Raw genomic sequence first — 16,677 nt, 5'->3', positions numbered from 1 at the left:
GAAACAAATTTGGCCTATGTAGTTTGCCATCTTGCTCTGAAGGAATCTGTTTTCAGGAAAGCAGGACTATTTAATAATCTTTGATTTATATTATGCTTTGTGTGCAGTCCCTTATGTTAGAGTAGTATTGTTTCTGGTTCATTGGTAAGACAGATACCCCCAAAATACAGGCTTATATATAGAAAGAAAAACCAGACTTTGTGTATAATGTTTATTAAGACTGCTAAATTTGGGATCTGCTGGGACATGGAATGAAAGAGGATTTCAAGAACTAGCAAAAGCCAACTGGTTCTCAAGATTCAGGTCTTGAGTTGGATGTACTTACTGGTCCTGACTTTTTGTGGCATTTTAACAGTGGTTTGAATTTCAGCTGATACTGCCTGGAAGGAATAGAGCGTCAGTTTGTGGCACTAATGACTCAGGTTACAGATAGGTATGTACTATAGGAACTGAAATGTCTTGGAGATGGGCTTGATCTCTGTGTGGAATAATTTGCAGTTTCTATAGAGTGTGAGGTTAGTTCCTCTTCTTCAATTTACAGTTGCTTATTCAGGTGTTCAGATGTTTTCACCCCAAGGCACAGGTTCAGTGCCTCTGAAAAACATCTAGAAATGAAAGCAGCTGGACAAGTTCTCTCCAGTGTTACATTACCTTGGCAGAGATGGAGGGGAGGAGTCCAGTCACTAATTTTGAAACACTCTTCCATAGTCTTGCCATGAAAAGGAATTGCTAGAGTGGCTTCAGAAACATTTGCATAGTGACAATCAATAAGGAATGAGGATGTAGCAGCTAGTCTTGTAATGTGGTGCTCTCATTTAAGATACTTGGGAGCCCTGACTTAATCACTAATACCTGTAATGATACTATGATAATACTGTTGTTTTTATAGTTTTGTTGGAAGCTATTATGAAGAATGGAAGTACTGCTGGGGGAGGCGCTTACTGCCGAAAACCAGCCAGTAGCAGTGATCAAAGTAAGCCCAATAGCACGAAGGAGAGCAATGCAACTGCTGCAGGTGAAAGTGGAAAAGGCTACAACAAAGACCAAATGGAAGGAGTATTAAGGTATGGCTTAAATATGTCACTGCTTTTCATTCTGTGTATTATGTATTTATGCTTTCAGCTCTAGCATCTGAAGGAGCCACAGAAATTCGAGATTAGCTCAGAGGGATTAATTTTACTGAACTTTGACTAGAAGGAAGAGGAGAGTTTTGCTGGTATTAAACACCGAATGAGACACTGTCACTTTCTGCAATAAAGATGCTACTCCTTTCTTTAAACTATCAAGGCTACTTTATGTAAAAATAATACTCAAAATAGTTATTAAGTAGATCTCATGGTAAATGGAAGAAGTGATGAAAATTCTGTAGTACAACTTGCAGGACAGTGCTTCTATTAAATATTTTTATACATAAAATACATGCTCACTCCTAAAGTTTGATTTCAGGCTAATCCTGCTGTACAGGCTGGTCTTAGACAAGCGTTAAAATTATTTTGGTTTGGAAGTAAAGATGTCTGAGAAGCACTGGAACACATAGTCCGAGTTGCAGTATAAACTCTGTTTAGTGCAGCTTGATAGTATTAAGATGAGGTGACATCATGAAAGGATTTTTGAAAAGAAACAAAGGTCTATAAAAATGTCATTTTGCAGCAAGTAACTCTTAAGTCATGTTATCACTGCACACTTGCTGGCTGTAGGAGCAAGAAAAAATTTGGTATGTGCGCTGGGTTTCTGCTAAAGAAATATGGGTATAGCCACTCCAAAATTCCATGCCTCAAACCCTTGTATTTTCAGATAAGCCTAGCCCCAGTGTTTTTGAGGAAGCTTGAAGGGAAATCAAGAGGTGCCTGTCTCCTAGTTTGTATATATTGGATGAACTGTTGTGCATAACAGAAATTTGTGGGGGATTTTTTTGTGTGTATCTGTGAAATGTATGTTACTGTTGATACTATCTTGGGATCTTCCTGAAGTTCTATAATCTGTTCAGCTGTGCTAACAGTGAGGAAACAAGTAGCTTTTCTTTGTTGCTAGAGAAGCTCTGCATTCAGGCAGGTAGACAGCAGCAGCTCTCATATGGTTATCCTTTTGATGTTATTTACTAGAACTTTTCATTTACCATCATCTCTGCTTAATTAATGTTATTGCCTTTTGTGATACATCTAAAGTAAAACATGGGTAAGCCTGTACGTTTTTGGCCACCTTATATCAACTATTAAAATGAATGCAGAGTGTGTTTGTGTACACACATGTGTGAGACAAAATATCCAGAAAGAAGTTCTCTATAAAATGCAGTTTAGGTCAAAATAAAATATGTAACATACTCCCAGAAAGCTGCTGCAAAGAGGACTTTATTAGTGCCAGTAGTCACTCACTTGTGACGTGCCATTCTGAGCTGCAGTCTGCTTTGACATCAGGCTCCCTGCAAGAGCTCTCTGTTTGTTTGTTTGTTTCACCAGAAGGTATGTTGCTTACTTTGTCTTGACTGAAATGGTGTTGTAGAGCCAGCTTTTTTCTCCGGTAGGCTTTTGTGGTATTGGGTATTGCTTCCTTGAAGGGATTTGTTAGATGCAATATAAACTTAATCCAGTTGAGATCAAGACCAGAGTTAGGGATATTCAAGAAGTTGCACATTGAGGATAATCTTGATGCAACATTGCTTCAAGAATATTGAATATTGGAGTTTTAAAACCTACCAAGATCTTTGCAAAATAAGCAACTGTAATACCTTACAGAACAACCCATGTTTATTAGTGTTTTACATACCACTTAAAATCGTGTTAAAACAGTATCTTCACCTTAGCTTGGGTAAGCTGCTGTCCTTTAATACAGCAGTTCATGAACCTTTGGAGAGGGACTGAATTTTTGTTTAGATGTGCAGTGATCAACAGAGCAAGTTTCCTGTTCATCTTGGAAGTTTTGAAATGGTTGTCATGTTGTTAGTTAATGACATAAACAAACCACTTCAAAAATTTGTGGTTAAGAATTAAAAAACGTGTATGCCTTGCCAAGGAGAACAGAATTAAACACAAACAATGGGCTAAAACTTAATGGAAAAATGTAACACATTCAGTGATGATAACTGAGAGAACGTTCATGTTTAAACTGCTGTGAGAATGAGCTTTCTAGTTGGAAACATGACAGGCAGCATATGATATTGCTTCAGTCAGGCCCCACATTTTTCCAATTAAATGAAACATGCCTCTCTGTGGAGGGTATTCTTTAGAGAAAAGGGCTTGTCACCACCGTATGCTTCTGCTGTACCACAGTGGAATGGTTTTCAGATGTTTGAATTGGTTAAAGAAAGAGTGTGTGAGAAGAGATGGTTTTAAACAGTGTTTCATGCCCAATTTTTGTCTTTTTTTCATGTAAGGGAAAAAGTTTGTAGACAGCAAGGTAGCAAAATCTTCAAAATTCAGTGAATTCTGACACTCGGCATGAATTTGATATTGGACAAACAAAATTGGTTTGCATGTGCATGATTCGAAAGGTGGTCGTTTTCCTCAAGTATTCTTGCCTCTAGGAGTTCTTGGTTCAGTAACTAAAGGAAGACATAAGGAAAATGCTCCTGCTTTAAATACACTTCCACGCCATTTCCAATGCTTTTGTTGTAAGCTTTAGTGAGCTGTCAGACAGGGGGACTGACTCTGAGTTCTCTGGCTTGGATCACTGATTAGAGTTCCTGGAGTTGTCCAGCTATTTTGAATTTGCTTGTGACAGCAGATTTAAGAAGCATAGTGAAGACGTGCTTGGAGCAATGTAACTAATTTAGCTGCATTAATTTTCATCAGGGTTGCTCTAGTAATGTGAGTAGGTATGAGTACAAACAAGCACCTCTGTGCTGGCTTCATTTCTTCCACATACACAGGGGACACTGATCACTAGCAAGTTACCATAACAGTTCTGTAGAGTATTACATGAGCTTGCAAGTTGCTCAACAGGGAGAAGCGTAAGGTGTAACATATTTCTTCTGATTGCATAAGTGCTGGGTAATGCTGCTCTTTGTGAGAGCCATGCTCGCTCTTTCTGTGTGACAGTTTGAGGCTTGAGAGATACCACAGCACTTCGTTGCTTTTAAACGGAAATGCTTTGAAAATACCATCTGTAGTACATGCATCTTTTTCTTAGTGATTCTTACCTTGTCACTGAGAACTGGATCAAGTTGCCTTAACACCCTTGGGTGACCTGCATGTGGGAGATATTGACAGGAGACTCGCAGAAATGCACTAGGACCCACAGTAGACTTAATGTCTTTTTAGAGCAAGCGCCCTAGAAGTCTCTAGGCAACTGAAAGCTACCCAGGCAATGTCAGTTTAAGACAAATGTGTGAGGATCATGTGCACAGCAGAAAAAAAGGAAGAATTTGCTTTTGGATTTTGTGGTCTTTGCTTTAAAGCAATTCCTTCACTGTTTCATGTATGTTAGTAGCATTTTTTGCTGAAATAAAGAAATAAAACATTTTTGTAAAAATGTAAATTCTTCTTTCTTCTAGTTCACTTAAAGTAACTGAGGTAGTACTGACCAGGATTAGTTACCAAAGTTCTTAATTACTTTAAACAAATCCTGTTCATTGTATCTGCCCACTCGTACCAAGTGTGCATACCCTTCTTGTGGACTAGCATGAAATATAAACAAAAGGATCATTTGTCTTCTGTGTATTAATATTTCCCATTTCTTTTTATGCTGTGATGTGTGTATTATCTGTTGTCTGCTACATGATTTTCAAAAAAAAAGTTTCTCATTTATATATATATTTACATATATATGTATGTTTTATAAGGCTCTCTTTAATTGATCTTAAAATTGACATGGTGTTTGATCTCTTTAGTCTCTTTTTGTGAATAAGCCATAGCATATATTCCATATTGCCTTTTTGACATCTGAAATCTGCCATGATTAGTAGTATGTTGAATTTGGATTGTTGTCTTGTGAAAACTGTGGTGGAATACTGCTTTTCCTGCCTTGCCAGTGCCTGCTTCTTGGAAGAAAGCACAAGAATGAAATTTTGTATATGGATCTTTGAGATATAACCAAAACAAACTAACAGAGGCATGAGTTCTGTAGAAACCTTGCAAGGCAGGATTAAGTGTAATCCAGTAGTGGTCAGGAATAATCAGTAGCTTGATTTGAATTCATGTAGTGAACCAAAAAATTGCCTCTAAGCATTTCATGGATCAAACTAGGAGTATAAGTTGTGTGACGGACTTTTTCCAGGGATTGTGCTGAGACTTTTGCAAATTCAGCAAAAAGAGACATATTGTTCTTTCTAGCTTGGGGTTGAGAAGATAATTACCTGGAAGTGGATTAATAAGAGTGTGTGTTAAAAATAATCAGTGTGTTAAAAAAAACCAAACCCACAAACCAACAAATCAAAGAAATCAGGCCATGCCTTTAATTAGGCTGTAGAGCTGCCATGAATTGTTGAAATATCCAGTTGAATGGTTGAGAAATTAGGGTGAAAATCATAGTCATAGAGCCTGTCACGGAAAAGTGGCACAGAAGACATGATGGACTTCATCAGAAAGCTCGTGACTAAAATAAAAGCTTAAATAAAACCTGGAGAAAAGTATGCTGTGTTCAACACAGCCTTGAACTTTTCATATAATACACGCAGTGGAAACAAACTGATCAGGTACATCCAAGAGCAAGCTAGTAAGACAGGCACCTACTGTGTTGTTCGATCTGTCAGTGCAACAGAGAGCTGGGACTTCTGCTGCATTTGTTTCAGAAACCAGGAATATGCTGGTTCCAGCTTGAGTTCCTTGACAATGCTGTGACCTTCTCTTCCCTATCTAGAGCACTTCTTGCAGGTCACGCTTATGTCACCCAAACTGTGATTGGCACATTCCCAACTCAGCTGCAAGATACCATTTGCATCAGGCTCTCTGGCATAATTGGAAATTTGACCTGTATAGATTTTGGTCTGCATTTTACTGTGTTTTTCTGCTCAACTCTAGGATCAGAAGGCAGTATATCTTCCTCTTGCTGGGTTCTTTGTCACTAACATTCACACTGCTGCTCACTGCGCTGCTCAGTTCAGATTACCATTGGCTGAAATAATTGTGGCTCCCTTGACAAGCTTCTTCTGGTTGAAATATTTGCCTTTTGGGCTGTTCCTGTGCATGTGGGCAGAGGCTTTGGGAGACCCTTTGAAATACTTCATCATACTCCAAATTTCATGATTGTGCATTGGTGCAGATATTTGATACAGAAATGCAAGCATCTCTGATAGCTTTTGTTAATCTGATAAAAGATGGCAATGCTGACATAATCTGAATTGTAGATTTGAAAAGTGATCTGACAAGCAGAGCAGCAGGATCACATCATTTTGTAGTCATGGGAGAACCAGTGGTGGTAGCCCCAGGGTTTCTGCAGGTGAAAACAGACATTTCAGGACCTGAAGGGCTTCCTCTGCTGTCAGCCGTCAGAGCATGGAGAGCAGCCCAGCATCCAGCAGAGTTGTTGGTGCTGCAGTTTAAAGCTGGCTGGCCAGTTCTGCTGCAGGTGCCTTGTCAGCTGCAGGCTGGGGTAGTGGAGCTTTGCAAGTCTTGATGGGATACCTCTGCCAACAGACTGGGGATGAATGTAGGCCATCACTTGCTCTCATGCTGTTTGAGAAGTCTATTCTGTAAAAGTCAGGCGTTACTTCAGGAACAGCCAGCAAATCTGTTCATCACAAGGACAGTGCCAAGGTGTTGGCAGGGGACTGACAATTCAACAAGGAGAGAAATTACCTGAACAACAAAAATAATTTGGTAGTAATTCAGATACAGAAGTGATCCAACCAGGAATGAAAAATACAAGAAAAGCAATTCACAAAAAACCAAAACCCCAAGCAAAGCGTAAGTGAAAACACCAAACTTCAAATAAGCCAGAAATAAAGAACAACAAAAATAACCCATCCAATACAAAATGGGCAGTTAGTAAGCAAGTTATGTGTACATTATAATTTTAAAAAGAAACATTTGTGTGGCCCTTATATATGCAAGAAAATTAGCAGTAGGAACTGCAGTGCCTTAAGGGCAGCAAGACCAAACAAACAACAATTTGAAATGCAGCATTCAGAAAGTTGTTCATGCTGAGAGCATTGCAGGGGTTTCAGGTGCAGTTAAAAGCCAGCAATAAAATCAGTGATGGAGCTTTTCCAGAACCTCCACTGGTTTTACTTTTAATTTTTCCCTGCCTTTACTGGCTGATCTGTGTGCCCTGTAATAAGAGAGAAGTGAGAAAGGAGTGGATGCTTCCATCCACCTGCTTTCCCATGACAGGTCTCCAGAGGGTAATTCAGTGGTGCGTATGAGGGATTCTGGCTGAGTGAGGATTGTCAGAGGTCAGTCTACTAGAGAAAAGAGGTGAGGAATAGATCCAAAAAGGTCTATGTCTTCTGAGGGACAAGGATCAAGTTGGCCATGGCTTCCAACAGCTTCCAGCAGCTGGAGAGAAATTTCTCATCAGGAGAGTGGAGTTTGGGGGAAGAAGACTTGGAGCATCTCTGTGCAAAGCCCATGATCCCCATCTCTTAAAGGATGAGGAGGGCTGAGGCATCTCAGGCCCTGGTGGGGTGGGCTATGTGCTCCAACAGTGTTAGAGAAGCCTGGTGGCTGCCCAGCTGTGTATGACCTGAGTCCTGGTGAGTTGTGGTGATCCCACAGTTTGTCCTGTGATAAACTGACTTACCAGGTTGAGTTTGTGATGCATTAAAGTTTTGCCTCTCGGGAGTACATCACAAACACTGATAACTTTGTTTAATTGGAAAGCACCTTCTAATCATCTTTGCTTGTCTCATCATCCCCAGTGCAAGTTTTGGTGCAAAACTCAAATGGACTCAGCTGAGGGGGGAAAAAATGGAGCTGTTACCCTGTAATGATTGCCCTGAATTGTGCTCTGTCAGGAACCTCCTGGCAAAAGTCACTGACGCCCTCCCAGGAGGAAACTGCATTAGCAAGATGCTACCTAGTCACAGTCCAGGTGCTTTTTGCCTTGAAGTGGTCAAGCAATGGTGTAAAACTGTTGGCTAATGGCCGAGCAAGGGCTTTATAACATAAGGTCGCTGCTGAAAATTCCAGGCGTAGGTATGGTTTTTGGCTCCTGTGCATTTGTAGAATCATATAATGTTTTTTAGCTTTAAAGCTTGATCTGCCTAATCCAAAGTCCTGCTAAACTGCAACATTTCCATATGTATATGTATGTTCCACATTTGCATTTGTAGAATTTTTCATTTACCACTAGGAAAGACTTGCAAAGAAAAACAGAAATGTGTTATACCTTGTCTGAACACGTTTCTTGATAATAACAATACCTCATTTGTGGGCCAGGTTCAGGATAGCTGTTGCACGGAGGTGATTGCATTAATCCTTTGGAGGGCAAGTGCTGTATGACCCACAAAGCAGGTTTCTCCCTACACTTCATCATCGGAGGCAGCTCTGGTTTGATGTACTGTCTCTAAGCAGATTGTGGTGTTGGAAGCTGGTCTGTCACATGCTGACCTGAACAGCTGGTTGATACCCAACATTGCTGCTTCTCCCATGACGGCTGTCCACTGTGGAACATCCACTGGTTGTGAACAGGAGGGAACTCTCAAGTGGGTTTTGGGGAGTTAGAAGAACAGGTTGGCAACTATTGCGTTGTTCTTTTTTTTCCCATATTTCTCCTCTTGGCATCCTAGAGTGAAATAAATGTATATTGGGTCTGCAAATAAATAAACTTCCATGTTTGCGGTTTTTTTCATTAAAAATGACCATATGCTGTTGAGGGAGAGAGTTGTTGAGGATGCACAGTGCTTAGAAACACTTGAATGAATGTTTCACGCCAGAGTTTTAATGCTAAAAAAGTAACAAGTTTGCTAAACATTGAGGGCTTGCTATGTAATTTTATATCAACCAGAGTTCTGAAGAGTCTGTCCCACAAACAGATAACTCAGAAACTGAATTATTGAAGAGAACTTAGATTGGATGCTGAGATGGCAATTTCATGAAATAAAAGCTTAATTTGATACTGTTACACATTTAAATAAAGCTACCTGCTCTTGGTACAGTTCATAAGTCATCCAGGTATTGAGGCTGTGGATTAAGGAATCTGTACTACACTGAAATTCTTTCTGCTTGTACAGATTACAAAATATTAGTTTCCTGTACTCAAGAGTATAATTTATTGTATTTTCTTTCCATCCTTCCTTGATGGATTCACTGTGTTCTTTTTAGTTAGGTCCATCAACTTCCTAATTGGAGCTTATTAAATGTTACTTCAATATAATGAGCTATATTTATTTCACAGGATGTTTGTGTTGGCAGCTGCCTGCATACATTCAATTCAGTGCTCTTGTGAGCATTACACCAAGGCTTCCGTAAAAGCTCCTGTATTTGAACACAGGAAGCAGGATCCCTCAAATGAAACTTGATTTGATCAATCTGTGGAGTAGGAAGGACCACACATGATCGTGTGGTTGTACTTGTGATGCTCACATTCCCTTAATTACAGGATACCCATACTTCCTTCATGAGAATGCCAAAGGCTTGCTTGCCCCCTTGTTTTCTGCTTGGCTGCCCTGTGTATAGTCTTGGCAACATTAAACCCATATTTACATACAAATTTGTGCATTTAGGAGAATGCAGATACAATTACAGCCATGTAAAGAGACTCACACGAAGCTTTTAAAGTATTTATGGATGTAATTTCTATTTCTTGCTCAGACCAGCCCATTTCTTTTGGTATGCACCCAATGTCAGTGTGCCTCATTTCTGCAGTGCAAGTTTGGGATTCAGCCTTTTCTAACTTTCTAAATTCTTACCTGGGTAACTTGGTTTGATTGTTAAGCTGTATTTACTGGTTTGATCAGTTCTTCCTGCCCACATAGAATTAATGTTCTCTCTTCTCCTGTAGCTGCTCTTTCTTGCTTCTGGGCTATTGTAAAGTATACCAAATCATTACATCATTTCCAGATTGTGTTTTTCCTGTCTGGATGAGACAGCCTACAAAAAGAATATTTCTGAGTTTTCAAAGTTCTAAGAAATGCTACATTTGATTATATGAGATGAGCTAAATATGTAATTGCTGGAGCTGCTGTCTTTGAATTTACATAAACACTTATAGAAAGATTATTAAGATGCAGGTACATTCCCAGCAGCAGAAACATTCTCACATGTTTTATTCCCTGAAAAATGAATGCTTGAGTGGTGATATGATTTGACTTTTGTTTGGAGAAAGGGAGGCATTGTTTGCTTTGTTTTATATCCTTCATACTGAAGTGCATTTGCTGTTTACAGTCAAGACAGATTTTCCTACCTGCTAGTTCTGCAAAGTCAATTTGGAACCTTCTTTTTAAGCATTATTAACAGCAATATTAATATAATTGTGGATGAGGAAATGCTACACTAGTTGCAAACTGAAACCCTTTCTTACAATTGTGGTAGTTCTAAAGTAGAGGTAAGAGAAATGTACATAATAAGCTCAATAGTGAGTTTTTAATGAAAAAATAACATTCTTTGTTTCTAGAGTGGATATTTTAAAAATATTTTCTATTGAAAGCAAAAGATGTAATATAATGCACCAGTGCAATGTATGACCTCATTAATACATTACTTTTACAGCTTTTTGTTTGCAACGTTTTACGTCATTTTATTTTGCAGTATAAAGAAATGTAAAAATTATTACGAAGTCCTTGGAGTGTCAAAGGATGCAGGTGAAGAGGACCTAAAGAAGGCCTATAGAAAACTTGCTTTGAAATTCCACCCAGACAAAAACCATGCACCTGGAGCAACAGAGGCTTTTAAAAGTAAAAACCATTTTTACTTTAAATTTCTCTTATAATTAAACTTCATCCAATTAAAACATATTTATCTGCATTGGTCACTTGTATTTTTACAAATGTAAATGTATTTTTTATTTGTTAAACTGACATTTTTATTCAAGAAAATATTTGACCTTTGTCATGAAGTATAGATAAATAACATGGACTTTGGCAGTAGGGCTTGGTTTCAGAAAATTGACTGTAATGTTCAGTACAGGGAACAAATACTTGATCTGTGAAACCCAACTGCACTTTTTTACTGTTGTTGATTTAATGTAATCATTGAATTTTACTACCTTGAAGCTTTACTGTACTTGAGCTAGAAAAAAAGAAAGTAATCCTTGATAGGAAAATGCAGTTTTTACTGAATCACGTGCCACATTAAGTTACCTCTTCCTTAGAATTTCTTGTATGTGTGTAGTTTTACTACTTTTTCTGCACAAAAACACTTGAGTTCAAATATGCCTTACTAGTAGTTGCCTTTGACCATTTTTTAGGTAAAATTTACAGTCTGACTTGACCTTGTTTAAGGCTGCTCAGCTTAGCCCTGCACAAGGGAAATTGTTGAAGAAAAGCTTTTTAAAGAAAACTACACCTTCATCTCAGATGAAGAAAAATGTGAATCTGTAAAAAATGGTGATGCATAAATAAGCAATCTGATTGTGGTACATCTTTTTATTTTTCTCCTGTGCGAGGTTTACATGCAGACATTTGAAAAAATCATTCGGATAAAACACTTAAATTGGGGAGGGAAAAAAAGAAAAAAAAAGTCCTGAGCAAGACTTCTGATACAGACTATAAGAGGTAATTATAATAATATATTAACAATTCCAGTTGAAAAGTAGATACAGCAGAGCAGGGAAGTTGATTGCTATTAATTCATATAATACAGCTATGTGATGTCTTTATCTAAAAAAAAGATATTATTCTTATAAAATTGTCTCAGGCCCTAGGAATAAAATAGTTCTTCCTTGTTAATAGCATTTTAAATAATCTTGAAAATGTTAAAAAACAGTTCCTTAATATTTTATTTAAAATGAGCACTTTGTACAAGTCTGATTTCTTCAGCCTAATTTCATTTTCTGGTTCTTCACCAGATGAGTAAATGAACAGAAAAATTTGTAGGGGAATCTTGTTGACCAAAAATTATTTAATGACAGCTAGCATTTTCTTGCATTGAAATTAATGTAATCCTTCTGTATAGCTGAGTAAATTCATGGTTTAGTTTTCCTTTAAAGGTGTCTGATCAGTTTTTGACATCCATCTGAGAAAAGGAGTTCATAATAATAGTTTTTATTTCATAATAATGCTTTATTTTAAGGAAAGCTTACATTATAAAACAGAATTGAGTTTCATGGTAGGCAAGGTACTTACTTAGATCTTGACCTACCTAGTACTTCTCTTGTATTGTATTGAGCAGTCTCAATGAAGTGAATTTTAAATTTAAAAGTTTGTGCAAATATAATGACTTTTCCTGTCTTTTCACCAATTTAATCAAAAATCTTTCCTTTGAAACTTTTGAGCAGTAGCTTTTTTTTCATTTTTATGTCCTTTTTTAAAAGAAAATTATATTGGAATCAAATCTGTTGTGAATTAGCACCAGATAATCAAGAGCAAATAACAAACAGGCATATTGTGATGGTATGGTGTCTCCACTTTATGTGCAGTCACCTGATCTATCTCTCTAGAGTTTTAATTGTTGGGAAAATCTGAATTTTTACTACCAATTTTATCCTTGTACTGAGCAACAGAGCAATACTTGATGTCAGTTTATATCATGCTTTCAGTGCAAAATACCTGGCTTCATTTCTTTGGGTTTTCTCCTCCACTTAAAGGAATTGGTAATGGTTTTTTCTAAGGGCATCTTAAAAGACACATAGCTAAATAACTCATTAACTTTTTCTTAGATTGGATAATGTTTAAAATATTAATTATAAAGCCCACAGTCTTATTTGCCTGTGTTGAGGTTATAGTGTTGCACCTTTCACGAACTTTTGATGACTGATGGCTTTTCAACACTGAAAATCATAATCCCCGTGCCTTGGGTGGGTTGGCTGCAAAAGAAGCCTTTTGTTGGAGAGGCCTGGAGGAGAGAGTAGAAAGGAAAGCAGAAGGGGTTTAATGAAGATATGACTGAGTGAAGATCAAATTCATCAAGTGGCAACAGAAACTTTCCTTCAGTCTGCAAGAGCATTATCATTATGTCTGTGCACAATGAGAAAAAAGCTTGTAAAGTCAGCAGAATATGTGGTTTTTCGTGCTGATTTTTTCCATGCTTACCTTATTTCGGTTTTTTCCTTTCTACTGTCAAAATTGAAGCTGTTCGTTTGTGATACCATAGCATGAACAGGGACAAGCATCCAGGTCAGGTCCTCCAAACACTGAGGTCATATTGACAGCCCTAGGAAAATACACGTTCCTGTCACGCATGCATGTTGTACTCCTTATGATACATCATGCAGAACTTTGTGTTATTACTGTAATCCATACAATACCTTCAGAAGCACGAAGAAAAATACATTCACGCTCTTGCAGACAATGAAGGTGGTGCATTCAAAGAAATGACCACTTACCAAATGAAACCAAAGACAACCTACTGAGTCTATCATGGTTTTTAAAGCTAGGCTGCTAGAGCAAATTGAACTTTGCAATTAGCCAGCTTCAGAGTCTCATTGTAATGCTTGATGCTTTTCTTTGTAATTGCAGTGACAGAGAACATTTCCACAGGTGTAGGTGTTCCCTTAGAAAAAGAAACAAAGCTCTCCTGCCTTCTGCCTCATTTAACAGGATAAAAGGCCTTTGAATAGCATTGGTGGGAAACTTTGTGGAAGCTATTCTAAGAAAAGCAGAGATGTTTCTGGACCTTGTTCTACTGTAGTTGTTTTGTAACGTACAGTAAATTACATCGTTTGCTGCCTATTTTTGACTTTGAAATTGCAATTTTCATGCTGGAATAGCTTTTATTGTGCATTTATGGGAGTTGTGTTTTATTCCTTGCTTCAGAAATCGGAAATGCATATGCTGTGCTGAGTAATCCAGAAAAACGAAAGCAGTATGACCTTACAGGCAGCGAAGAGCAAACTTGCAATCACCCTAGCAATGGCAGATTCAACTTCCATAGAGGTTGTGAGGCAGATATTACTCCAGAGGATCTATTCAACATGTTTTTTGGAGGGGCCTTTCCAACAGGTATTTGTATACATCAGTGTAATTGTCGAGATTTACTTCCCAGAGTGACATTAGATTTTATGACATTATAAAACAGTAGAATTATTTCATCCAGCCTTGAACCCCAACTCTTCAATCTGCATCAGTTTATTTTTCCCCCAAGTGTTGCTAAATCCCAAAAATGTCAGTTCAGTTCTTTGGAGTTACTATCATAGAGCTTAAAATACTTATTTTAAGCTACTTTGAAATTGTAAGATACCTTAATGTCATTTTATGTGTTGTTGTGCAGTAATGTAAAGTGCTTTATGTTGCTTCTGTACTGACCTCTAAATAGTATTTTTGTGCATGATTTAAATGTGGATGTTCTTTCCTGAAGGTAACGTACACTCATTTTCTAATGGTCGTGCTGGCTACAGCCATCCGAACCAGCACCGTCAGAGCGGGCACGAGAGGGAGGAAGAGAGGGGTGATGTAAGTTTAAGCACCATTGGCTTTCAACTATGAAATTTGCTTTCGGTGGTGTGATTGTATAGGAGCTCTTTACTGTAGAGGAGGATTTGTACTTGCCAGTTAGGTATTTTAAACTTCAGCGGGTGGTTGGCTTACTGACTGGTAAATAGGCATGCAAATGAGAAGGTAATGGCCTGGTTTTGTAAACTTGTTGTATGTCACTCTCTTACTGGTGACTGGTATTTTTAACCTAAATATGCCACTAATTCTGGCCACTAATCCTTGTATGCATTTAAAAGTTTGCTTGGGCCGAGGGTAAGAATTGAATTTACGGCTCAGTATTCACCTATGTGAATTATCTCTAGTCCTGTATAATCACATATCACTGTATAATTACATATCACTGTATAGATGAGACCAAATCATGGCATACAACATGGCTGAATCCAGCTTTTATTTAGTAGTTGCTTGTGTGTATGTGCTAACCCATGAACTCTTGCATCTTGAGCACTCTGTGAATATTGTGTATGCCTTTGAAAGTTCAGGCAATACCACAGTGTTTCAGTTACTGTTTTCCTAGCAGCTTTTGAGGCTTAAAGCAAAAAGTCACACTTAGCATTAAATCTTGTCAAATTTACCTGTTTGCTTGATGATTTATGAAATACCTGAGTCTGTTTTGTTCCTTAGGGAGGTTTCTCTATGGTCATTCAGCTGATGCCTATTATTGTGTTGATCTTTGTCTCCTTGTTGAGCCAGTTGATGGTATCTAACCCTCCTTACTCCTTATACCCAAGATCGTAAGTAAAGCTTAATTATGTTACCGTAAAGCAGAGGGGAACGTATTGTAATCACCCTCTCCCACTTAGAAGCATTTTAGAGAGTCTTCCATTAGTTGTTCTGTGATTTCCCTCAGTGAAGAAGGGGAGGGAAGGTGTTGATGAAGTAGAACAAAACTTAAAATTTAGGTGCAAAGAACATGCTGTGAGAATGTAATGGAGAAAAGAGGTCAGCAGTACTTGGAGTTCAGGAGGTCTAGTACAAGGCAGTGGGTCCATGCAACATGGCATGTTGCAAAGGTGTTTGCATCTCCAACATACTTAATCAAAACCTGAAATCTGCTAAGGTTCATTACTCTTTTAGGGGTAATCTGTGTTTGTAGTAAGTGAAGAACATGAAAGCGACTTTCTCATCCTTATTTAAGTGTTAAACTTGATGAGGGCTGGGAGGATTGTCTGTTCTTTGCTTCATTTTAGGTAATGGTAAAATTTCATTTTCTTGTGAAGAATTCTACTTGTGAAACTTACCTGTTTTGTACAGTAGGATATTTAAACCTTTTTTTCTTGTGAGAAATAAATAATTTGAATCCAGCATGCAGCTAGCTGGTAGACTTAGCCCGCTCACCACAATGGTTTTCAAGGTCCTTAAAAGGTCCTTTTTTTTTAAAGGTCCTTCAGTTCCTTGTAGAGCTTTCAGCCCCACAACAGAAAGGTTTTTTTCTCCTGTTTTTCAGAGTCCTCTGTTTCTGGAGTAAGATGTTTTTCGCTTTTGCAACCAAGCTGTTGTGATGCTTAGAAAAGCTTTTCTGCCAAAATGTTTGTATCCAATCTTTGATTTTTAATCTGCAGAATGCCAGCAGGAAAATAAATTTATCAGGGCTGGCAGCAAACACTTTAGAATGGAGATGCCTGTACTGGGTTGCTGCAGAATAGTGACGTGTTTCTGTTGACTTTGAATGTAATTTTCTATTATTAAAACTTACATTTGCCTAAAGAGGTATGAAGTAAGTGTCTTAGTAAAGTGGATTTTTTTTTTTTGAGACCAAGTGTTTAAGCAGCAGAAGTTTAATGATCGGGTAAATGCAGTAATTTTATTCTCTAGCAGATTATAGAGGCATTCCTTTCATTATCTGTCTCAAAATGGCAAATTCAGTAATGTGCTGGTATTATTCTGTAATGGCAATATTTTTTTATAGTCTATTTGTGGTGGAAAAAAATAATCAAATTAATACTTAGTCTCTCTCTCCCCCCACCTCCTTTTTTGCAGAAGTACAGGGCAGACCATAAAAATGCAAACAGAAAACTTGGGTGTCATTTATTATGTTAACAAGGACTTTAGAAATGAATACAAAGGAGTGTCATTACAGAAAGTGGAAAAGAGTGTGGAAGAGGATTATGTGTCCAACATTCGTAATAACTGTTGGAAGGAGAGGCAACAAAGTAAGTTTGGTAATATGTGTAATTTCATGAAATCATGAGTTACTGTAAAAATAAATTACC

The 16,677-nt window shown here is 37.9% G+C and overlaps 1 protein-coding gene and 1 long non-coding RNA gene across 4 annotated transcripts in view; one reads left to right on the top strand and one right to left on the bottom strand.

Annotated features, from left to right (window-relative positions):
- DNAJB14 (DnaJ heat shock protein family (Hsp40) member B14) overlaps window positions 1-16,677 on the top strand; it is a 28,060-nt gene that overhangs the window by 4,972 nt on the left and 6,411 nt on the right. For 2 of the 3 annotated variants that reach the window (XM_048303352.1, XM_048303353.1), the window contains 6 exons: window positions 890-1,064; window positions 10,623-10,768; window positions 13,787-13,972; window positions 14,328-14,422; window positions 15,089-15,198; window positions 16,445-16,617. In XM_048303352.1, the coding sequence (XP_048159309.1) occupies window positions 890-1,064; window positions 10,623-10,768; window positions 13,787-13,972; window positions 14,328-14,422; window positions 15,089-15,198; window positions 16,445-16,617 (885 nt within the window). Of the gene's footprint in view, window positions 1-889; window positions 1,065-10,622; window positions 10,769-11,478; window positions 11,588-13,786; window positions 13,973-14,327; window positions 14,423-15,088; window positions 15,199-16,444; window positions 16,618-16,677 lie in introns of those variants that run through there. The other variant, XR_007203576.1, reaches the window with a different exon arrangement.
- Window positions 11,585-13,358, bottom strand: LOC125325850. Its single transcript, XR_007203577.1, has 3 exons — window positions 13,279-13,358; window positions 13,064-13,184; window positions 11,585-12,866 (listed from the first exon to the last, which is right to left on the bottom strand). It is a non-coding gene; the product is annotated as an uncharacterized LOC125325850 (long non-coding RNA).

This window comes from Corvus hawaiiensis, chromosome 5, assembly GCF_020740725.1.
Source record: "Corvus hawaiiensis isolate bCorHaw1 chromosome 5, bCorHaw1.pri.cur, whole genome shotgun sequence".
NCBI classification, from domain to species: domain Eukaryota; kingdom Metazoa; phylum Chordata; class Aves; order Passeriformes; family Corvidae; genus Corvus; species Corvus hawaiiensis.
Note: the sequence above shows the minus strand (reverse complement) of the source record. Positions and strands in the feature narration are given on the sequence as shown.